The sequence below is a fragment of the Oryza sativa genome, chromosome 9, assembly GCF_034140825.1.
Source record: "Oryza sativa Japonica Group chromosome 9, ASM3414082v1".
Classification (NCBI taxonomy): Eukaryota; Viridiplantae; Streptophyta; class Magnoliopsida; order Poales; family Poaceae; genus Oryza; species Oryza sativa.
In genome coordinates this window covers 8952844-8978560 of record NC_089043.1, presented here as the reverse complement: position 1 = coordinate 8978560, position 25717 = coordinate 8952844, and the positions used below count along the sequence as shown (strand labels likewise).

Below are 25717 nucleotides of genomic sequence, written 5' to 3'. Positions count from 1 at the left end.
AGGATCACCATGAGTGCATGATGCCGTTCTCCCCGAGCTTGTCTACCACGGCCTTAAACGACTTGATCAGCGTGAGGTCGAGGAACCTCGGGATGGTCGCCTCGACGCCAGCGACAGACTTGGCAAGGTTGTGGGCTAGGAACAACATCCACACGGTGAGCAATGACAGCGACACGCTGGTCGCCAGTGCGATCAGGGTAGGTAGGTCCTCATGAAGAACCCCAAGACAGACAATTTCTTGGTGATGGCATCCACCGACTCCAGGTGCAATGGCAAGTTGACGTGGGCCAACCTCACTCGTTGTGCTACCTCATTGACGATCCACTGCGATGATGTTAACAGTGTGACAGATACTCTTGCACCATCTATGGGTGCAGTAAAAGAAACAATCCAATGAGTGAGGAGCAAGCTATAAAAGAACTTCATCAGTGTTGCTCATGGTTGTGGCGAGAGAGAGGAGGGAGGGGAGTGGGGAATGGAGGAAGAACATGAGATAGTCACCTACATATGGGCCCCACGTCTATTGTTTAATTTCTTTCATGGTTGGGCTGCCATGGTGATACCACGTCAGTGAAAACGGCCCTAAAAATAGCCGAGTCATTTTTTCTTGTTTTAATAGTTGAAGAGGTCTTATATTTGAGGGAATCAAATTAGACTTTCTTTCCTATTATGATACCATAGTTGGGCTTTAATTTAGGCCCACTTCAATTGCCTGCTCAAATTAAACACGAGATAGCTAGCTACAAGGGGATTAGCTAAAAGTTTAGTTTAGTTTAGCATCAAACTATATGAAGGGTGTGTTCGGACCCAAGGGTTCCCAACACCTCTCCATCGTTTTCCGCGTGCACGCTTTTCAAACTGCTAAACGGTGTGTGTTTTGTAAAAAGTTTCTATACGAAAGTTGCTTAAAAAAATCATATTGATTCATTTTTAAAAAATTAGCTAATTTCTAATTAATCACGCGTTAATGGACCGCTCCGTTTTCCGTGCGAAGGAGATTTGTTCCCAACCTCCCCCAGCAAATATAGCCGAAGTACACAAAGACAATGGGTTAGGAAGCAACTACAGGTCTGCAACAACAGATGCTATATATATGCAGTACATATAAGTACTTACAGAATTTACTTCATGCTAGATGCCATATAATACCCTGGAATACCTATAAACGACACGTAATATAAGTGTGTATAACCCATGGTGTTCATAAATCAACCACAAAAGTGACATCAACAAAGATAATTCCTGATGTTTAGACCTACCTAGAATTTATAAATGCCCCATATACATCCTTTCACATGGCTTCCAAACAATGGATGTTCATTTTTTTTCTTTGTGTGTGTGTGGGTGCGGGTGGGGGTGGAGGGATGAGGAAGTGGGTCGGCAAAAAAACATCCATGTACACAATGATAAAAGCACACAATAGCTTGTTTTATAGGTTTGAGGAGGCCAATGTAAATAAAAAAAACTCTCAAAAGCAGAGATTGTGTTACTATTTGGTTAATAGTAAAATAGTAAAAGTTAAGAAGGACCTCATTGAAGTTCTTGTAAAGCTGGTGGGGACCATGACCCCCCTTTTTTTCTCTACAAGGCTTCGCCTTTGTTCATCAACCTCTTCTCTTTTTTCCAAAAAAAAAAGATTGATAGAAGTAGAAATGTGCCTAGGGAAACATGCTACCTATCCTTGGTAACGCACCTTCCAACAATGGCCGCAACCAAATACATGGGCAAACCAAATGGGAACACAAGTCAAAGGACAACCACTTGTTTTAACATTATTACACTCATATTGAAATATCAGAAGAAATATGGCAAATGCGTATGACACTTATGACCATTACAATGCTTCTTAAGTGAGGTTCCTTCAAATTATCCAAATTAATTTTACGAGTTGTTTTTCACTGGAAAACTATTTGTAACTCATGCCAATACACACGCCACACTTGAAAATGGTCACACCGACCAATTTAATATTCAAGTAAAAACGATGGGAATGAGTAGACTCAGAGAACGCATGCTTCTTCAGCTTCGTGTTCAACTCATTTTTGTCTTTGGACACAAAGCTCTCATCTCGACCAATGGCCAAGTCAAGAGTTCTTTTTGTTGACCATGTATTCAATCTTCCTGCCACCACTAGAGAGGTCAGAGTATTGAACTGCCAGATATAGCAAGCGTACTCAACTAGACATGCCTAGTGCAAGCTGACAGTTCGACCACATTACAATGGCACATGGTCTAACAAGAGAAGTACTACAATATACGGGTGTCCGAATGCACATCCGGTGAGTCATGCAATCTGAGTACACAACGCACTGGTCTGACGTGATGCTCAAGCAATGGTGCCTTAGAATTAAGAAAATAAACCATGCCGTTACCACGATCTTGTGTTAGCACAGATCTATGCTAAAAATGGAATAAATAAGAACGGGTGCATTGTGATAAGAATACCATCCAAAAAAATTTGTGTGAAGTGTTAAAAGTAATTGTCTAAAGTTACATTCATGTTGATCTATGAGATGCATTATAGTAGGTGCGTATACCATCGAGGGCCATTAATCCCGATATTTTTTTAAGTGGGGTTCCTTCACATTATCCAATTTTTATGAGCTGCATGAAAAATCTTGCTACTTATGTCACACATCCTTGTTTGCATGCATGCCACACTCAATATTAGCCATACCAGTCAACTGAATATTCGGGTAAACCAAATGCGAGTGAGCACTCAAAGAACAAGTGACTCTTCCACTTCGTATTCAACTCATTCATGTGCCATCGGACACAAAGTTGATCTCATCTCGACCACTTGCGGAATCAAAAGCTCGCCTTGTCGACCATGTATTCCCTCTCCCTCCTCCTATTACCGCCATTGTCAAACGACAACCGCGTCACATCGAAGGACGTGGTTCTCTCAACAGTAGTTGGAAGTAAAAACAATTGTATTACTTAGTAAAATTTTTCAGGGATCCCCCCATTACATGGCCCTAGGGGGCTATTTATAACCCTATTACAGGCTCCCCTCTTTTAGTTTCAAGGCTTACAGGGGAATTTACATGGCTACCCTTATGATAGAGACTTTATTGAGGGCACACCGTGTCCTTTACATGTATGGGCCTCTAATGGGCCAATAGACTCGGCCCAGTCGTGGCGACGGGGCTTCTTGAGGGCGCGACCGCCCACAGGGCCTTCCTCTGGCCATGCCCGGCTTCGGCGAAGCTCGTGTACCTCGCGATATGGCCTTTGTCATACAGCCTTCGCCCATGTAGCCTTCTTCTGGCGAGGTCCATCTCCGACGAAGTCCGTTTGCTTCGCGACATGGCTTTTGCCATATGGCTTTCGCCCATGCAGCCTTCTTGGGTATGGATCGTAGCCGCGTCGGCGTCCCCGCGGTCTTCGCCGCATATCTTCGGCTTGAATCCTCGCTAGCGTTTCGGTTTCGGCAGGTCCGGTCGAAGGACCTCGTGGTATACCTCCAACAACCACCATGAGAGGTCGAAGTATTGAATTACCGGATATAGTAGGCATACTTAACTATACACATAGACATGCCTAGTGCAAATCTGTAGTTAAGCAGAGCACATCGCAATAGCACACAGGCTAACAAGAGCAATATTACAACATGCAAGCATTGGAGTCAACCTCTGTTGAGTCATGTGGGTTCACTATACCATTGTAACAGTCCGCCATGATTCCTCGAAGTTAAGCAAATCAACCACATCATTGCCACAACCTTGTTTAGCACTAATTAGTGCGAAATATGAAACGAATTAAATAAGTAGATATGGAGGATGTGTATGCCACCAAGGACCATAAATCTCAATGTTTCTTAAGTAAGTGTTTTCAAATAGTTTAAATTTTGTAGGAAACAATTTGTAACTCTCATTCCTGCTAACGTAAGTATGTTTGCACACACGTCGTACTTGATACCGGGCCACCGGCCCATAGAATATTCAGGTAAACCAGATGGGAATGTGCATATTCAAAGAATAAGCGCATCTTCCTCTTCACATGCAACTCATTTGTGTGTTGGACAGAGCTCTAATCCTGACCACCAGCGAAGTTAAGAGGTCACTTTGTTGACCATGTATTCCGCCTCCCACTTCCTACTGCCACTGTGAAAGATTGAAGTACGTTGAACTACCAGATACTCTCTCCCTCCAAAAGTCTAACGCATATTTCATTTTGTTTTGTTTCCAAATGAGATGGGCATATTTAAATCGTTGATCGAAATCCAAGAAGCGATCTTAATACTCATGGGTTGCATGCATGCATATAGTTCCTTGGTTTTGTTATGTGGTGGATGAGTTAATTCCTCCTTGATCTTGGTTACAAAAGAAATATGCCTTAGACTTTTGGATGGAGAAAGTATATAGTAGGCATACTCAACTAAGGCCATATATACGTCGCAAGTCATCAGTAGGGAAAAGCATGTCACCTCTATAGTTATGGCATGCAGGCATTGGAACACAACTATAAGGAGTTAATGTTGGATGATTGATTCATTGGAATGTGCTCTAACGCCGCTTGACCACAATACCATAGAAAGAGGCAAATTGACCATATTATCAGAACAATCAAGGGTGAGAATATATCAATGCTAAATATGGACTAAATGGTAGCGCAAATGAACATGTAATAATTCACATTGATTGAGGAAATAATACATAAAGCCAATCCCCTTGCCTTATCTCTAGTCCTAACTTGTGGTAATAGAATTAAGCGAGATTAGCATAGAATAATGGGAGTGTGATGTATGATGCGAGAGGGCTTGGCCACATGGCCAATTTCTATTGTATCACCTTGGCCACATGGACAAGACTACTCTCTTCCAAACCATTACAATTAATTGCGAGTGGATCTAATGCAAAACGGTTTCATACTATAGCAAATCAAACAAAACCAGATTAATATATGATCAGACATCTCATTTGCTGATTTGAACCACCACTAGGATGCCCTAACAATTATAGGTTTTAATGCACTTAGGGTATGCTAGAGTTCTTTGAAACAAATTTATATTATTATGTTGACATCCAAACATCCTAGAATGTAAGAATCTATGCGACTCCATTAACACTAGTAAATAATAGGAAGTTGTGGGATGTATTGCATGACCTCATGTCTATTTTTTCCCTTTTACTCAACAAACTTATTGGATTTGTGCCGTATGGCAAAAGTTGGAGATAAAAATCATTTCTATTATCTTAAAAAAATGAACTTAAGAAAATTTTACAATGAAATGTTTGTACCTTTGATTTAGTATTTGTCACATCCTGATTTTCGTTTCAGGATTTATAAATTATTTAATAAATCATTAATAGAATTTATATTAAATGTTCATTAATTTACAAGTGAAGTTAAATGTGGGAAATAAAATTTCCTAAATATAAAGCATGGATGGATTTAATTTTTTATTAAATTCTCCATGATTAATTATACTCTCTGAAATTTTCTCGGAATTTTCGGAGCTCAATTCCTAATGTTAATAATACAAAGAACAGTTTAGCAATTATTTAAAAAATAAATTAATCATTAAATGATCTGGATATTATTATATTAAATACTTTGAGTGTCCAAGTATGTTCAAGATTTTTCTTGGAATTATTTGAGCATTGGAAGTATTTTTAACAATTGAAAGATCATCTCATTGGTTAATTTATTTGGAAAAGTAATAAAAATCCTCCTCCTCAGCTTGGGCCGAATTCAGCCCTCTCAGCCCGCATAGAAGTCTGTTTATCCTCCCTCTCGCTACAGTGTTGTCTTCAACCCCTGGACAGAGCCGAGCTGTCCCGAGCCTGTGCACAGTGCCGCCGATTCCCTTCCAAAATCCGACCCCCCCGTTGCTCCTCTTTCCAAATTGGTTGCGGGAATGGAATCCTCTCAATCTCCTCTTCCTTTTCCCCAAGAAATCCCCAAAATTTTCTATGGAAATCCTTTCCAATTTCGCGGATCAAATCTTTCCTTTTTCCGGCAAGGATCCTAAACTTTCCCAAGTTTTTTCCGTCGTTTTGGGCCTGGACCCGAGCTCCCATGGCTATATAAAGGACCCCCTAGTCCTCCTCTTTCGTTTGCCCCCTCTCCCGTGGTCTCCCGTGCCTCGTAGCGCCGCCGCCACGTGCTCCACCCCGCCGTCGTCGCCGGCCGAGCTCCATCCGCGCCGCGCCGCCCCTCTGGTCAGTGCCGCCTTGAGCCGTCGCCTCCCTCGGCTTCGCAAGGGTGAGAGCTACCTCGGCCACCGGTTGTTTTGCGCCAAATCCCACCGGAGGTTGCCCGTCGTCGTGAACCAGAGCGCCGCCGTCGTCGCCGTGTCTCCAGCCGCTCTGTTCGTCGTCGTCCGTCGTCGCCTTTGGTCGCCGCTGCCGCCGTTGGGTTCGCAAGAAGGAGAGGAAGCCCGGCAGCCATCTCCCCGAAGCCAAAATCCACCGGAGCTCCATCGTCGCCGTCAACCCGAAGTTCGCCGTCGCGTTTTGATCTTCGGCGAAGCCCTGCTGCTCCTCCCGTCATCGCCCTCTGTCGCCATCGACTCCATTGGATTCGCAGCTGCGAAGTGAAGCCCGGCCACCCCTCTGTTGTCGCCGCACATCGCCGGAAAGTCGTCGCCGCCGTGGACAGTACCTCGCCGCCCTTTGAAGCTCGTCGCCGGCCATCTTCCGTCGCTGTCCGTCGTCGCGTAAGTGTTGGTAAGAATCGCCGTTGCCTCCTCTTTCTCCCGGTGCCCTCCGATTGCATTATTTCGTCGGCAATCGCCGCTCCTTTGTCGTTCACCGGTGTACTTTATCCCTAGGGTCTTAATTCCATCTAATCTATTCTTGTTTGGCCCTAGCGTCATCATCGTCTCCGTGTGTTGTCGTCGGACCATAGCCGTCGCCTCTTCCTCTCCGTTCGCTACCGTTTCCCGGTGAGGCCTCCTCTCCGATTCCTAGGGTAGATGTTTATGTAAGCCACGTGTGTGTCGTCGTCACTGTGTCGTAGCTGCTGCACGCCGTGCGGCTGCGGTTTGCCGTCGCTCTACCGAGCCTCTTAGCCACCGCTGCTTAGTCGCTACCGCGTCGCGCCTTGCCGCGTTGCCCCGCAGCTGCTTGCCGTGCCGCTGCTGCGCGTGTGCCGGCTGAGCCGCTTAGCTGCAGCTGCTTGCCGCTTTGCCGCGCTGTTGCCCTAGAGGCCTAGATTTAGCGCAGCCGCCGTCCGTCACCACGCTGCTATCATGCATCACTACCGCTGCCGCTGTTTGCCGCTTTGCCACAGCCGCAGCCGTGCCGGTTGCGTTTTTGCTCGCAGCCCTGCTGCTCTAGCCGTGCATGGTCGCTACCGGCTGTGCCGTCACCCTAACCCTAGCTGCGTGTTTCCGCCTAGCCGCCGCCTAGCTGAGTCAAGTTGTCTTAGTGCCGCCGTGTCGCAGCTGTGTGCCGCTTAAACCTAGCCGCTGCTTTTAGTCGAGTTGTGTAGCCGTAGGTGCAACCCTAGGTTCCCACCGGCCTATCGTTTGTCGTACCGGGGCTTTACCGTGAATCGTTTCTAGTCCACCGGTTTAGCCGCAGCCGTTGTTGAGTCGTTCGCTCGTTCGTTCGAATGAGGTGTTCCCCGTGCTTCGTTCGTTCGTCCGTGTTGAGTCGTCCTTTAGTTCAGAGCCGCCGGTTCCGTTCGCCGGTTTCGGTTGATCATTTAGGTGATCCCGTGTCACGTAGAATTGACTCGTTGAGTCGGTATCTCGTGAGGCCCGCTTGCCAGATCAATCTAAGCCATCCGATCTTAGTCGACTCGGTCAAGGTTAATCTCAGCTGTCCAAAATCAATATAAATTCGTTCTATCTTTTCAATGGCATATTAGTCCTTTTTCTTTTTATCATATGTCATCTACCAATATGATCTAATCTTTTCTGGAGGTTGCTTTAATCTTTTATCTCCGTTATAAATCATTTGTAAATGATTTAATTAATTTGGAATAGTCTCTGTTTAATAGGTTTAATTGGAATTAAATCTTGTAAAATTCATAATAAATTCATATGAAATCAGAATGAGGCCGTTCAAGTCTCATAATTCATCTAAAATTATGATCTACATGTTTGTTTACTTTTTATGTATTGTTTATTTGGTTTTTATTAGTCTTTTTCTTCGTTTTGCGTGTTAGCTTGTCGTTTCCGTCGTTGCGAAGGTTCGCGAGTGCGCCGGAAGTATTCAAGAAGATTAATTGAAGACCGATTATTGCAAGGCAAGTCACACAGATCCTAAACACAATCCTTTGAGCATGTTGATCCTATATTTAAATTCTCTATTTATTTCAACTGTGCATTTATTTTCGAATGTCACTGGGTGGTGTGAATCTATTCCTTTGTTATGGCCAATTTGCATTGATTACTTTATTCCTTGATACCTTGGGTTATTATAACTTGACTAGTTGGGCTTTATATATTGGTTCAGCTAGATATTAGATATGATTGCTTAGCCATGCTTAGAAACATTAGCACACTATTGGGATAACTTATGATTCATTATTATTTAATGATGGCTTAATGATAGTTCACGATGGTCAATCGTGATTGGTTAATTAATTACTTGCCAATTAAAACTTGATAATGGTGGGTTGTGAGCACATGGTTTTGAGAGTCGTGCTCATGACAATTAAGGACCGGTTCGCGAGCTACTATTGTGAAACATTAACCGTGCCAACCACAAGCCAGCGTGGGCAACGGCTTTACCTTTTGTATAGCATGATTCATTACGGAGCACCAGACTGAGAAGTGGCGGAGATAAGCCCACGGGGGTCGCTGGGGAGTCCATGTCTTGTTTTATAAGGGGGTGATTATGATCCAGGAATGGTGCACTGTGGTGAGTTGTGTTATGCAGAGGGTATTGTCACAGCCTCTATTCGGGTACTTTCCAGTATCGCGACGCATGGTAGACATGATGTTGAGGCTGTGTCTTGTGGGTACAGTGGTACACCTCTGGCCAGAGTAAAACTATTCGAATAGCCGTGCCCGCGGTTATGGGCGAGTTGAGCAATGTTTTTCGTGATTAGTCTCACACCTCTCACAATAGTTATGGATGTTATACCTGATAATAATTTGCTTAGCTCCTGGTTTGGAGATTAGATCTGTACAGCCGGGTATGGTTGTTCAGGATGGTTGGGCCTGTGCAGCATGGGTGTGCTGTTCAGTGTTGATTAAAATTCCTGATTAATTACTCCACTGTTTTACTTCTCTTAAATGTTTTGCTAAATGCTGCTTTTGCAAATGAGCCTATATTATGCCATCCTTTGGTATCCTTGTGCACTTGCATATTTGCTGTGTGGTTTGCTGAGTATGTCATATGCTCACCTTGCAATAATCAATCAACCTCAGTTGAAGAAAAAGGATCCAGGAGAAGAAGACGTTTGGCTTATACCCCAGTTGAGCTGCCTGTGGGAGTGGAGCCGGAGCTTCGCTAGATTTTATTTTCCGCTGCAGTTTTCTTCATGATGAGGACTAAGTGCCTCATAAGTAAGTATTTATCGTTTTAGTTAATTTGATGAATCTGTATATTAAATTGTCAGTTTGTGTACCTCGGCTGATTCCTGGACGAGGATTTTATGCACAAATAAGTTCGGAAATTACTAGTGAATTTCCGGGCGTGACAGTATTGGACATGGTCCAAGTGAGCGGTTAGCAAGAATATCGTAGAGAGGTAACACATGGATCGGATGTCGACCTAAAATTTCTTTTTTTTTCTTAACGAAGAACTACTATTGCCTATTGAAACTAGCATGCATATTGTTTGCAGTTCCTTCTCCAGTAGTTTAGTTGATGTACATATTATTGCTAATATTTATCTCTACTCCTTTGAAAAGAATCCAATGGTGGTGGCAATGAATTTGCCACCCCATCTACTCCCATTGCAATTTTTACATGTTACCCCTTGAACCTCTTAATATTCCATAACAACTAGATTTAAATGGTTAACCACATATAAAATTAATGTGGATAGCCACATTTTCAGAAAATTTGGATAAAATATTTTTAGAAAATGTGGATAACATATTTTCAGAAAATGTGTATAACACATTTTCAAAAAATGTGTATAACACATTTCATGGTAAATATGATTTATTTAGTTTAGAAAATATTGTGATATTTTTCCTTTTATCCATAGCAAGGCACATTGTGGACCCCCGTTTTTATAACAGGAATCAATCGTGTAAACAGTACCATTTCCCTGGATCAAGTAGTTTGGTACACACGAATTCATAGCTGGAATATCAAGTGCACATACACGAGTGTCTAATACGAATTATTACATCATAGGCCCGCAGGCATAGTCTTAAATCATCGGACCGAGAGGTCCGGAATACATCCAAAAGCAGAAATAGATAAGGCAGCGGAATTCAGGCAGCGGCATGCCATTGCCACAGGCAACGACCGTACTAAGACCTACTGGACGCCATCGTCTTCATCTCCCTCCTGATAGTAGGCATAGGGATCCTCCGAGGCTTCATCTCCCGCTTCTGATAAATTTTATATTTGCAAGGATGAGTACCAACCGTACTCAGCAAGCCACCACAGCAACAATGCATATGAAAGGGAGAGTTCAAAGGATGGCCATAGTTCTTTTGCGCAAAGCAAGTTTTGTAATTCTTTTCACAAGCCTAAGACCTAGCATTGACTGATCAAATTTTAGTACCAGAGTTTGTATTTAAACAACGACGGTTCTGTCCACCATCCATTGTGATCCCAAGGATAGCTTCCCGTCATTGAGTCGTTATGGTTTTCTGAGGACGTCCACATTCCCGCCTCTCAGGAAGTGGCTCCATCAGCATAAAAATTCATCATGCAATATCCCCTCCCACACAAGTTAAGAATTTAGAGTCTAGCCAAGTGTAATACATGTCCCGGTGCTCAATAACCGCGAGCACGGCTATTCGAATAGATTTGGTTTACTCACACTGCAGTGGATGTACACTTTACCCGCACTCCGCGACTGCCCAACACATGAGCCTCGTCCCAACACATGAGACGCGTCACGGCAAAGCTTTTCGATAACCTCGCATTGGCAGTACCCGCTCCATGAACTTAAATCCTCATGCACTCTAGACGTCCATGTTTCTAGCAGTGAGAGTAGTTCTGGCGCTCCCGGGAAAGAGAAGTCTCACACACATATTAAATTATGGTTCAAGTTAAGTTCTCTCTCTCACACACTCATGGCAGTCCTACCAATGGCGACACCGATGTAGGGCACGCCTCTTGGCCTTACCTCAACGGCTGTCCCATCGTAGCGCACCTGCCTCACTCAGGGGTGAACCATCTATGCAGGGATACTGCCTCCGCTCGGCTATCTAATCCGCTAGGTCTATACCCATTCGAGAAGTACGGTTGTACGGGGGTCGTTTCATGCTTAACTTCATGGCTCGGTCCTTAATTGACCGGGGACGGTACTAGCCTTTTCCAGATACCACCCAAATCCTCCGTCCGCCCCAGTCGAAAACAGTTGTTTAATTTTATTTCTCCTTTCACAAATCATGTCATCAACATCATGGCAATGTGGCGCTCATGTCTCCACATGCCGCATCTCAATTACCTTCCCAAAGGTAATTGCCCAAGCATATAGCATTTGATAAATATGAGTATGCATGATTCTAGAATAGCATTTCTAAGCAATTGTCATAATTGACTAGGGACTCATACGTAATCATGGTTACAAAGATTTAAGGGTTAACAATAATCAAGGCATTGCATAATCACAAGTGGGATGTTCATCATTGCATGCAATTTTATTTGTAAACAAAACAATTTCGCAATTAGGATCAACATGTTCAAGGAATAGTGATGACTTGCCTTGCTGAAAGTCTTGCGGGTCTTGGCCTTCGCTTGGATCCGCAACTCCCTCGGGCTCTATAGTTTCGTGCAAAAATTGATTTGAATTCGGTTAGAATTCAAATAAAAATCCAAATAAATCCAAATGAAAGTCGAATGCGAAAGTCGATTCCTTTTTATTAACTTTACTATCTGCAAACTACGGCAAACCCAATTTTGATTTAAACTACTTTGCGGGTATAATTATTTCGTTGTCAATAATTTACTCTCCCCGAGCATTGTATATAATAAGCTAGAAATTTCTATTACGAGCTAAATATTGGACGAAATCCTAGAAATATTATACAATTTAATTTAGTCTATGACTAAACGATTAAATATAATATACGTCTAAAATTCCTAGCGATTAAATCCGAATTTCTACCGTGAATCGATTACTTATAGGGATTACCCAAAAATAATCTATAAGAATTCATCTATTTGTTTAGTTATTAATTACACCTAAATTACTACCGCGAATTGATTTCTTATAGAAATTACCAAGAATAATCCATAATTTATATTAAATTTTGCAATTCTACGACTATAATTAATCTATAATTAAATTCTAATTATTTTAAATTTTCTAAACTTCCCCAAACTCCCTCTAATTTCCTATTTATTTCCTTTTTCTTTTTCTCCCTTTCCTTTTTCTTTTCTTTTCTCTTTTCCCTTTTCTTTTTCTCTTTTTCTCTCTTTTCCTTTTCTTTTCTTTCTCTCCTCTCTTTCTTTTTCCCTTTCTTCTCTCCCTCCCGGCTCCTTTCTCTCTTCCCCGGCTTCTCCCTCCCTCGGTTTCTTTTCTTCTTCCTCTCTTTCTCTCGGCTCTCTCTCTCTCTCTCGGCTCTCCCTCCTACCCGAGCGGTGGCGGCGGTGGACGCGAGGGGGAAGGAGGGCGGCTCACCGACGGCAGCAGCGGAGACGCCGGCGGTGGCGACGGTGGCGTACGGCGGCACAGAAGCGGCGGCACGGTGGCACAGGAGCGACGGCACGGCGGCGCGGGAACGGCAGCGCGGCGGCACGGGAACGGCGGCGCAGCGGCACGGGAACGGCGGCGCAGTGGAGAGGGGAGAGGGGAGAGGAAGGGGGAGATGGAGTGGAGAGAATGGGGGGGAGGGGGAATATTTATAGGGAAGAGGGGGAGAAGGAGAGGGGAGGGGCGGCGGGGCTCGGGGCGGCGCGCGGGGCTCGGCGCGGCTAGGTGTGACGGCGACGGCGACGCGACGATAACGCGGCGCGGCAGCGGCGCGGGACGCGAGGCGGCGACGCGATGGGCGAGCGGCGCGCGGGGCGCGAGGCGCGCGGCGGCGCGCGGGGCGCGCGGCGACGGGACGGGGCGGCAGCGGCGACACGACGGGCGCGCGGCGCGGCGACGGGACGGTTGCACGGCGGCAGGCGGGCGTGCGGCGCGGCGACAGCGTGGCAGCGGCGGCGCGGGGCACAAGGCGGCGGCACGGGGCTCGAGGCGGCGGCACGGGGCGCGAGGCCGACGGCGATGGCGCGCGGCGCGGCAGCGGCGACGCGATGGACGGGCTCGGGGGATGGCAGGCAGGTGCGGCAGAGGAGGGGCTGGGCTAGGGGACATGGTCGAGCACGTGGCGGCCGATGAACAGTGCCCTTTTTCCATTAAACCGATTTTAGAGTATTTCCCATATAAATTTGATTCCACAATTCCTAATTTTACATATATGCATTTTACTCAATATTCGTGTTATCTTAACTAATGAATTCACCCTAGATTAATATTACTCATATTTTATTTTTATATAATTTATTTGAGCTTTAATTAGGGTTAATTCTTATTCCATCGCAATGAAATTTAATTGATCCAAATATGGTCGCGATAATATTTTATTTATTACTATCCACACCTAATCTTTATTTTTAATTTATATTTATTTTACCAATTTGTTTTTAAGGTTTATTACTAATTAACTATTCTTTACTCACGATTAATAATCCTCGAGATCAACTCCAGATAAAATAGACGAATAAGATCGGCATGATGCAATTAGTTTAAAAAGTTTCTGAAAATCCGTATTTTTAGAGTTTTGGTTTTGTCGGTCGAATTTTCAGGGTGTTACAAACCTACCCCCCTTAAACAAATCTCGTCCCGAGATTTCTTACCAGTTTTCGAATAGATGCGGGTACTCCGTCCTCAAGAATTCTTCGCTTTCCCAGGTGGCTTCATCCTCAGTGTGATTACTCCATTGTACCTTGTACATACGCCACACTTTGCTCCTAGTCCTCTTTTCTGCTTCATCCAATATCCGAATCGGGTGTTCTGGATATGTGAGATCATTGCTAATGTGAATCTCTTCCAGCGGAGCTTGTTCTTCCGGCACTCGTAAGCATTTCTTTAATTGGGATACATGGAAGATTGGGTGCACATCCGCGATATTCTCCGGTAACTGTAACTGATATGCAACTTCTCCTCGCCTGGCGGTGATCTGGAATGGCCCCACATATCTTGGTGCCAGTTTTCCCTTGACCTTAAACCTTTTTGTTCCCCTCATCGGAGAAACCTTTAGATAAACGTAATCTCCCTCCTTAAATTCCAGGTTTCTTCTTCGAGTGTCGGCGTAACTCTTTTGTCGTGATTGTGCTACTTTTAGACGGTCACGGATCAAGCGAACCTTTTCTTCGGCTTCTTGAATAATGTCAGGTCCAAACACCGCCCGTTCTCCAGTCTCGGACCACATTAGCGGGGTACGACATCGTCGACCAAACAATGCCTCAGTGGGTGACATCTTTAGGCTTGCTTGAAAGCTGTTGTTGTAGGAGAATTCAGCGTAGGGCAAACATCTCTCCCAGTCCTTGCTAAAATCTAGAGCACAAGCCCTCAGCATGTCTTCTAGGACCTGGTTGGTTCTCTCCGTCTGGCCATCTGTCTGTGGATGATAAGCTGTGCTAAATGCGAGATAACTTCCTAGGGCTTCATGGACTTTCTCCCAGAAATGTGAGGTAAACTGTGTGCCTCGATCAGATATAATCCTCTTAGGTATACCATGAAGACACACTATCCTGGTCATGTACAACTCGGCGAGTTTTGCACTGCTATAGTTTGTCTTGACGGGAATGAATCTTGCCGTTTTGGTGAGTCGATCCACGATCACCCAAATGGAATCATATCCTGTTGCGGTTTTGGGCAATCCAACAATAAAATCCATACCTATCTCATCCCATTTCCATTCGGGAATCCTGAGAGGTTGCAACAAACCTGCCGGCCTCTGGTGTTCAGCCTTCACCTTCTGGCATACGTCGCAGAGTGCTACGTATTCGGCCACATCTCTCTTCATGTTGGGCCACCAGTAGCCCTCCTTCAAATCCTGGTACATTTTGGTACTTCCGGGGTGTAATGAGTATGCCGATTCGTGAGCTTCCTTTAAAATTAATCCCCTCAGTCCACCCTGTTTGGGTACGTAAATTCTCTTTTTATACCATAGAACATCTTTTTCGTCGGTTGAAAATTCTTTTGCACGTCCGGCAGCTAAGCGTTCCTTCACCTCTCGGACCTCCTCGTTGTCCTTCTGGGCTTCTTCTATTTGGGTTCTCAAAAGAGGTTGAATGTCCAGGGTGTTTATCTGTCCATGAGGCACTATATATAGGTTCAGCTGAGCTATTTCCTCCCTAAGCTCAGGGACCATCCCTTCCATTCTCAGATGATTGCAATGGCTCTTACGACTCAGAGCGTCGGCTACAACGTTTGCTTTGCCTGGGTGATAGTGAACCTCTAAATCATAGTCCTTGATTAATTCTAACCATCGCCTTTGCCTCAAGTTGAGATCTGACTGGGTGAAGATATACTTTAGACTCTTGTGGTCAGTGTAGATATCGCAATGGTTTCCAATCAGATAATGTCTCCAAATCTTTAGCGCATGAACCACAGCTGCGAGTTCTAGGTCATGGGTAGGGTAGTTTTCCTCATGTGGTCGCAATTGTCGCGACGCATAGGCCACCACTTTTCCGTCCTGCATCAGTACTCCTCCTAGTCCTTGCCTTGACGCATCACAATATATAACAAAGTCTTTCCTGATGTCGGGAAGAACTAAAATAGGCGCTGAGGTCAGCTTTTCCTTGAGCTGCTCAAAGCTTTCCTGACACTGTTCTGACCACACAAACTTCTTTTCCTTCTTGAATAGTTGTGTCATTGGTCGGGCTATCTTAGAGAACCCTTCAATGAACCGTCGGTAGTATCCAGCCAAGCCTAGAAAACTCTGAATTTCAGTCACAGATTTGGATGCTTTCCATTCCGTGACAGCCTCCACTTTAGCAGGATCCACTGCTACTCCACCGGCCGAGATTACGTGGCCTAGAAAAGCGACTTCTTTTAACCAGAACTCGCACTTGCTGAATTTTGCATATAACTTATGCTTCCGAAGTTTCTGGAGAACCAATCGTAAGTGTTCCGCATGTTCTTCCTCATCTTTGGAGTAGATCAGAATGTCATCAATGAATACCACCACAAACTTATCCAAGTAATCCATGAATACTTTGCTCATAAGATTCATGAAGTATGCTGGGGCATTGGTTAGACCAAACGACATTACTGTGAATTCATACAACCCATAGCGTGTTGAAAACGCGGTTTTGGGGATATCCTCGGTCCTAATCTTCAGTTGGTGGTATCCTGATCGAAGGTCTATCTTTGAAAACACCTTAGCTCCCTTAAGTTGGTCGAAGAGGTCATCAATCCGGGGTAGTGGATACTTATTTTTGATAGTTACTTCGTTCAGTGATCGGTAGTCTACACACATTCTCATGCTACCGTCTTTCTTTTTAACAAACAACACTGGGGCTCCCCAAGGTGACGAACTGGGGCGTACAAATCCCTTCTCTTGCAACTCCCTGATTTGCTTTTTAAGTTCTTCTAACTCATTGACCGGCATCCGATATGGTCTCTTGGATATGGGGGCAGTTCCGGGTATCAGGTCAATAATGAACTCTATGTCACGATCTGGTGGCATTCCAGGTAAATCTTCTGGGAACACATCAGGAAATCGCTGCACTACTGGCATTCCCTTTAGGGGTAGCATGGTAAATATACCTCCGGCACGTTCGGTTAGCCTAGGATCTTGATCCATGGTTGCTCTCATATCCGATCCCCAGGGTGTGGTCAGGGTAACTTCTCTACGTCTACAGTCAATTACTCCTCTATGCTTTGCTAACCAATCCATACCCAAAATGACATCAAGAGTTTGGGGTATTAATACCATAAGATTGGAGGGAAATACCACATCCCTAAGGCGGATGGGTACGTCAATGCAAGCTGTATCCACTGCTATCTCACCCCCAGGTGAATGTATTAACATTGGTTGTCTTAATTTAACTCTGGTTAAATTGTGTTGTTGACTTGCTTTCAAAGATATAAATGAATGCGATGCTCCTGAATCGAAGAGAACTTTAACGGGAGTGGAGTTGAGTGAAAACATACCCATCAGTACGCCTTGGTCTTCCTGGGCCTCTTCAGCTCGAACATGGTTCACTTACCCGCGTCCAAATCCGGTAGCGGTCCTGTTAGTCTGCGGAGTCCTGAATAGACCTCGTCCAGCAGCAGGGGTAGCAGTACCGTGAATAGCCGTTGCATTAGCTCCGGTACGAATGGGTGTCTTGTTTGGATGAGGACATTTATTAGCGAAATGCCCATACTCTCCACAGTTGAAGCAGCTCCCTGGCCTTACTGATCCAGTGGCGGCCTGATTCGGTGTAGGAGCGCGGTTCTGAATGGTAACCGGCCTGTGGAAATTGCTGGAGGCGGCAGGTCGACTGGTTGTCACCACTGTTGGTCTCCATGCTGAGGGGGTTGTCCCTTTAGGACGCTGGGGGGCGGTCTGAGGCGGGCGGTTCATGGCAAGCCTCCTTTTACGATTGTGCTCCACTACCTTCCGGTCGTTCTCCAGCCTGACGACCTTATTGATTAAGCTCTGGAAACTATCGTGGTCTTGTCCAATCATGGGCCCGCGTAACTCGTCATTCAAGCCTTCAATGAATTTGTCGATCTTTTCCTCTTCGTCGGCAAGATCTCTAGTTGCGTAGCGCGCCAGCTGAGTGAAACGGTTCAGGTACTCTTGTACTGTGGTATTCCCTTGCCGTAGTCTCCTGAACTCGTTCTTCTTCATCCGCATCACTGCGGCAGGCACAAAGTTGTCACGGAAGGCTGTGGTAAATTCCTCCCAGTTTGGTTCTCCAGCATCTTCTTCTCGGGCTTCTTTGTACGTGTCCCACCAATCTCCGGCTGGTCCTTCCAATTGGTTTGCCGCAAAGATCACCTTATCGGCCTCACGTACTCGAACAAGAGTTAGCTTCTTCTCAATGATCCTTAACCAATCTTCAGCATCCATAGGTTCTTCAGCTGTGGCGAATGTGGGTGGCTTGGTCCTCATAAACTCTCCAAAGCTTGACCCTCCGCGGTTGCCTTGGTTGCTCGCGATAGCTTGCAGAAGTTGAGTTTGGGTGGCCATAATTCCGGCCAGAGTGTTTAAGTCGGGTGTCTGAGTTTCGTCATTGCTGGTTGTTGCCCGACGTCGGCTTGCCATCTGTGTAGGTTGATGGAGTAAGCATCCTAATTTTCTAACTAGCTCCTATGGCTTTATCCCATTAAGGGAGTTGTGTCGATATGAACTTTGTTTCGCAAGCATGGTGGAATAAACTCATTTACAACACAACAACAATAGATATCATAAATAACATCACAGAGTTTCACAAATGGTACATAAATCATGATGCAATTGACTGCATACATACGCAGTCCAAATAAGGTTCATCCAAACGATACATCAAACCAATCATCAAACTACTCGTCAATCTAGGTAAGGAAGGGGGTGTCTCGCATACTATCCAAAAACCATCTGATACGAGATCGAAGCTGCAAGGAGTCCGTCAGTCTAGTCCTCCAGCCATCCGCAGGATCCCGGGGCAGGTAGAGGGTGGTCGCTGGCTCGCGCAAACCGGAGTCCCCAAGGCTCAGAGGTAGTGGCCTCTGGATCTGGCTTGGGCCTCTTGCCCGGGGGTCGTGTGCTCTTGCGAGCAGTGCTGAGGGTGCGAGGGCCTCCGAGGAAGGTGATACGGGGAACAGGAGCCTCATCCTCTGAAGGATCAGCGATGTCTGGCTCGATCTCTGGCTCGGTGTCGGTCCCCTCTGTCTCGGAGTCGACCTGGATCGGAGTCTCCAAACTGGAACCCAGCTGCGGAGAAGGTGTATGGATCAGTGGAGTGTGCACCAACTCCGGAACAGGTGGCTGTGTCGCTGTAGGGTCCACTAGGTAGGGCGCTGACTCGGTAGCTAGCATACCAGCCTCTCCTAGAAGAGCGTGGAACGCCGGTGGGTATGGCGGGGTGAGGAAGAAGTAGCGGTCACGGCCTACTGCTGTGGAAGTAGAAGCCCCTGTAGTGCTGATCTTGGCTGCTCGAAGCTGCTCCTCCAGCTGGCTGACGTGCTCCTGACTCTCTCTCAGCTGCTCCTCAAGAGTATCCATCATCCCGCGGCGATCGTTGTACTGGTCGGATAACTGCTGGAACTGATCGCCGTGGACCTGGAGCTGTGCCTTCAGTGAGTCTATCTCACTGCCCCAAGCCTGATGCTCCTCCTCCAACTGAAGCTGCTGTGCTGTGAGGTCGGTCACCTCAGTCTCTAACTCCCCCACACGTCTCTGGTGGTCGTCAATCTCCAACAGAGCCTCCTCGTAGTAGTCATCTACTGCCTCAGCCCATCGTGACAACCGAGTCACCATCGGGTTGTAGCAGCAGGGCGTGTCCTGAACTGTGCAAACTGAGTTGCCCTCCTCCCGGAACGGGTGATGAGCAAACTCGGTACTCACTAACTCAGCTCGGTGGATAGAGCTGAGTCGGAGGAAGGCCTCCCGGGCGGCATCCTGCATCGCGGTCTCTGGCAGGTCTCGGTGGTGACGTGTCTGGAAGCTGTAGTCCAACTCGGAAGGGACTCGGGGGTGAATCTCGACCCGAGCCTCCCAAACTGAGCCACACTGTCTCACTCGGTATGACGGGAACCCAGGGTATCGCAGACGCCTCAACATCCGATGCAGCTCAATGACATACCCCTCTGATTGAGGTAAGCTCAACTCCCAGGTAGCGGGTGAATCCGAATCTGCCATCTAATTTTAAGAAAAACCCAAAGTCAGTTGAGAGTAAAACTTGTTTTGTAAAGAAAATAGTTAAGAGTAAGATGAAAATTGTACCGAGTTTTGTAAACATAGCGTTTTTATTTTTGAAAGTATTACTAAATGGGAATATCTCCCTTGGCCAACTTAGAAAAGGGGTGGGGCGCCTTTTGGTCTTTTCCTACAGTCGTATGGCTCTGATACCAGCTCTGTGGACCCCCGTATTTATAACAGGAATCAATCGTGTAAACAGTACCATTTCCCTGGATCAAGTAGTTTGGTACACACGAATTCATAGCTGAAATATCAAGTGCACATACACGAGTGTCTAATACAAATTATTACATCATAGGCCCGCAGGCATAGTCTTAAATCATCGGACCGAGAGGTCCGGAATACATCCAAAAGCAGAAATAGATAAGGCAGCGGAATTCAGGCAGCGGCATGCCATTGCCACAGGCAACGACCGTACTAAGACCTACTGGACGCCATCGTCTTCATCTCCCTCCTGATAGTAGGCATAGGGATCCTCCGAGGCTTCATCTCCCGCTTCTGATAAATTTTATATTTGCAAGGATGAGTACCAACCGTACTCAGCAAGCCACCACAGCAACAATGCATATGAAAGGGGGAGTTCAAAGGATGGCCATAGTTCTTTTGCGCAAAGCAAGTTTTGTAATTCTTTTCACAAGCCTAAGACCTAGCATTGACTGATCAAATTTTAGTACCAGAGTTTGTATTTAAACAACGACGGTTCTGTCCACCATCCATTGTGATCCCAAGGATAGCTTCCCGTCATTGAGTCGTTATGGTTTTCTGAGGACGTCCACATTCCCGCCTCTCAGGAAGTGGCTCCATCAGCATAAAAATTCATCATGCAATATCCCCTCCCACACAAGTTAAGAATTTAGAGTCTAGCCAAGTGTAATACATGTCCCGGTGCTCAATAACCGCGAGCACGGCTATTCGAATAGATTTGGTTTACTCACACTGCAGTGGATGTACACTTTACCCGCACTCCGCGACTGCCCAACACATGAGCCTCGTCCCAACACATGAGACGCGTCACGGCAAAGCTTTTCGATAACCTCGCATTGGCAGTACCCGCTCCATGAACTTAAATCCTCATGCACTCTAGACGTCCATGTTTCTAGCAGTGAGAGGAGTTCTGGCGCTCCCGGGAAAGAGAAGTCTCACACACATATTAAATTATGGTTCAAGTTAAGTTCTCTCTCTCACACACTCATGGCAGTCCTACCAATGGCGACACCGATGTAGGGCACACCTCTTGGCCCTACCTCAACGGCTGTCCCATCGTAGCGCACCTGCCTCACTCAGGGGTGAACCATCTATGCAGGGATACTGCCTCCGCTCGGCTATCTAATCCGCTAGGTCTATACCCATTCGAGAAGTACGGTTGTACGGGGGTCGTTTCATGCTTAACTTCATGGCTCGGTCCTTAATTGACCGGGGACGGTACTAGCCTTTTCCAGATACCACCCAAATCCTCCGTCCGCCCCAGTCGAAAACAGTTGTTTAATTTTATTTCTCCTTTCACAAATCATGTCATCAACATCATGGCAATGTGGCGCTCATGTCTCCACATGCCGCATCTCAATTACCTTCCCAAAGGTAATTGCCCAAGCATATAGCATTTGATAAATATGAGTATGCATGATTCTAGAATAGCATTTCTAAGCAATTGTCATAATTGACTAGGGACTCATACGTAATCATGGTTACAAAGATTTAAGGGTTAACAATAATCAAGGCATGGCATAATCACAAGTGGGATGTTCATCATTGCATGCAATTTTATTTGTAAACAAAACAATTTCGCAATTAGGATCAACATGTTCAAGGAATAGTGATGACTTGCCTTGCTGAAAGTCTTGCGGGTCTTGGCCTTCGCTTGGATCCGCAACTCCCTCGGGCTCTATAGTTTCGTGCAAAAATTGATTTGAATTCGGTTAGAATTCAAATAAAAATCCAAATAAATCCAAATGAAAGTCGAATGCGAAAGTCGATTCCTTTTTATTAACTTTACTATCTGCAAACTACGGCAAACCCAATTTTGATTTAAACTACTTTGCGGGTATAATTATTTCGTTGTCAATAATTTACTCTCCCCGAGCATTGTATATAATAAGCTAGAAATTTCTATTACGAGCTAAATATTGGACGAAATCCTAGAAATATTATACAATTTAATTTAGTCTATGACTAAACGATTAAATATAATATACGTCTAAAATTCCTAGCGATTAAATCCGAATTTCTACCGTGAATCGATTACTTATAGGGATTACCCAAAAATAATCTATAAGAATTCATCTATTTGTTTAGTTATTAATTACACCTAAATTACTACCGCGAATTGATTTCTTATAGAAATTACCAAGAATAATCCATAATTTATATTAAATTTTGCAATTCTACGACTATAATTAATCTATAATTAAATTCTAATTATTTTAAATTTTCTAAACTTCCCCAAACTCCCTCTAATTTCCTATTTATTTCCTTTTTCTTTTTCTCCCTTTCCTTTTTCTTTTCTTTTCTCTTTTCCCTTTTCTTTTTCTCTTTTTCTCTCTTTTCCTTTTCTTTTCTTTCTCTCCTCTCTTTCTTTTTCCCTTTCTTCTCTCCCTCCCGGCTTCTCCCTCCCTCGGTTTCTTTTCTTCTTCCTCTCTTTCTCTCGGCTCTCTCTCTCTCTCTCGGCTCTCCCTCCTACCCGAGCGGTGGCGGCGGTGGACGCGAGGGGGAAGGAGGGCGGCTCACCGACGGCAGCAGCGGAGACGCCGGCGGTGGCGACGGTGGCGTACGGCGGCACAGAAGCGGCGGCACGGTGGCACAGGAGCGACGGCACGGCGGCGCGGGAACGGCAGCGCGGCGGCACGGGAACGGCGGCGCAGCGGCACGGGAACGGCGGCGCAGTGGAGAGGGGAGAGGGGAGAGGAAGGGGGAGATGGAGTGGAGAGAATGGGGGGGAGGGGGACTATTTATAGGGAAGAGGGGGAGAAGGAGAGGGGAGGGGCGGCGGGGCTCGGGGCGGCGCGCGGGGCTCGGCGCGGCTAGGTGTGACGGCGACGGCGACGCGACGATAACGCGGCGCGGCAGCGGCGCGGGACGCGAGGCGGCGACGCGATGGGCGAGCGGCGCGCGGGGCGCGAGGCGCGAGGGGGCGCGCGGGGCGCGAGGCGACGGGACGGGGCGGCAGCGGCGACACGACGGGCGCGCGGCGCGGCGACGGGACGGTTGCACGGCGGCAGGCGGGCGTGCGGCGCGGCGACAGCGTGGCAGCGGCGGCGCGGGGCACAAGGCGGCGGCACGGGGCTCGAGGCGGCGGCACGGGGCGCGAGGCCGACGGCGATGGCGCGCGGCGCGGCAGCGGCGACGCGATGGACGGGCTCGGGGGATGGCAGGCAGGTGCGGCAGAGGAGGGGCTGGGCTAGGGGACATGGTCGAGCACGTGGCGGCCGATGAACAGTGCCCTTTTTCCATTAAACCGATTTTAGAGTATTTCCCATATAAATTTGATTCCACAATTCCTAATTTTACATATATGCATTTTACTCAATATTCGTGTTATCTTAACTAATGAATTCACCCTAGATTAATATTACTCATATTTTATTTTTATATAATTTATTTGAGCTTTAATTAGGGTTAATTCTTATTCCATCGCAATGAAATTTAATTGATCCAAATATGGTCGCGATAATATTTTATTTATTACTATCCACACCTAATCTTTATTTTTAATTTATATTTATTTTACCAATTTGTTTTTAAGGTTTATTACTAATTAACTATTCTTTACTCACGATTAATAATCCTCGAGATCAACTCCAGATAAAATAGACGAATAAGATCGGCATGATGCAATTAGTTTAAAAAGTTTCTGAAAATCCGTATTTTTAGAGTTTTGGTTTTGTCGGTCGAATTTTCAGGGTGTTACACACATGCATTTAGCTAGTCAATAATATTCATGTATTAATTGTATTCCTCCTTTCAGCGTTATAATTCAGGTAATCAGAAGGTGCTTGCAAATGGTGCCACAGACAGAGATACCAACGATTTGGCAATGCAAACACAAGTTCCTACTCAAACTAGAGAGGGACCAACTTTCACACAGCTACTACTCGGAGAGGAAGATTTTGACCTTCCTCCATATGTTCCAGACGAAGCTGAAGAGAACAATCAGTTCTATCATCAAACAATGAATGAGTTCCTAAACATGAACCAATTGGGAAACAATGGGACAAGAACTACTCAGTTGGAACCTCAGGAGCAAATGATGATGTTTGGCTCTAGTTCTGGTATAGGTTCACAGCTTTCAGGTTCTCAAGCAATAGAAGTAGTTGATGTTGTAGGAGGTCTAACTTCACCATGGGGTACCCAGCTACATGAGGGTCATCTTGCACATCTAATGTCATATATCCGTGCATTTCGTGACCTAGAGCAACAAACCTCTCCCAACCTTGTCATGCAGCAATCTATTGGTCCAGTGTTGAATCACTATGCCCGTAGTGCCAGATGTCATATTCCATGAGATATCCAGAAAATGTAGTTTCTTATGGACCTCAAAATGTTTCTGGGTTTCCCTAGACCTATGGACATATCAACACACTGAACAACAGGAACTCTGAGTTCCATTTCCTGCTTGAACAAGCAAAGAATCCAGAGAACAATGTCATGCGACTAATCAACATCAGGAGCCATGTACCTGCTTTCAGGTTCACACATAACCCATGCAACCGTCAGTGTTTTATTGCTTATTCCTAATTTCATTTTTTTTATTTTGCATAAGCAGTGCTGATCCATTTGGAAGCCGTTTCATACAACATAAGCTTGAGAGAGCAACACCAACAGAGTTACTTATGGTGTATAAAGAGATTGTTCCTCATACCTTCATGTTGGCTATTGATGTTTTTGCCAACTACGTGATCCAGAAGGTTCACCCAAATGCATATTGACTTCTATTTTGAAACAAAAAAAATTTTTTATTTAATTTTAAATTTTTATAGTAAATTTGAAAATGTGGAACTTAGCTGAGCTAATTTTGTTTTCCCCTTTCAGCTTCTTGGGTATGGACCTACCTTGTGCGGAAGGGAACTCATCGGTAAACTAATTGGTCATGTGGTAGCCCTGAGCCTTCACATGTATGGATGTCGAGTGACTAGGTAAAATGGGGCTTTTAACTATTTGCCACTTTTAGATTTGGCAAATAACTATTTGCCACCCCTATCTCAATGACATGTAGGTCCACATGTGTCTATGACATGTGGGTCCAGTGGCAAAAAGTTAAATGTGGCAAATGGCTAAATATCTCAGGTAAAATATGAACATACATTGTAACTAGTTGCTTTTGCACCATGTTAGCTAGGTTATTTCAAAGTAAATTCTGGCACATGCATTATTACAATACAACAACATATACCTTTTTTCCCCTCTCGAAAGGATTACAGAGGTGTTGTTTATTGTTAGAGAGCTCTTTGTTGCAATATTGATAGAAGTTCGTTGGATTTAATGAACAAGTTTAGTTAGTTTTCCATTTTATTTTTTGGTATATAATGTTATTTAAGGTGTTCCATGGATTCTTCTTGAATTAATTAATACGTATAATTTTGACATGAGGCTGCAGTTAATCATAATGTGTAATTAGACTATTCTTTATATGATTTTCATTGCGTGCTTTAATTAATTAGGCTTTTGAAGTAAGTGATATGGATCAGAGGATAGAAATGGCCAACGAGGTTGGCAGAAAGTTGATGCAATGTGTATACGA

The 25717-nt window shown here is 45.3% G+C and overlaps 1 protein-coding gene across 1 annotated transcript in view; it reads left to right on the top strand.

The window, feature by feature from the left end:
* The window catches only part of LOC107276857 (uncharacterized), a 47002-nt gene extending 22097 nt beyond the window's left edge, over nt 1-24905 (top strand). The window contains 3 exon segments of the mRNA XM_066304282.1: nt 23945-24461; nt 24464-24665; nt 24743-24905. Of these exon segments, the coding sequence (XP_066160379.1) occupies nt 23945-24461; nt 24464-24665; nt 24743-24905 (882 nt within the window).
* Nucleotides 24906-25717: the final 812 nt, after the last annotated feature.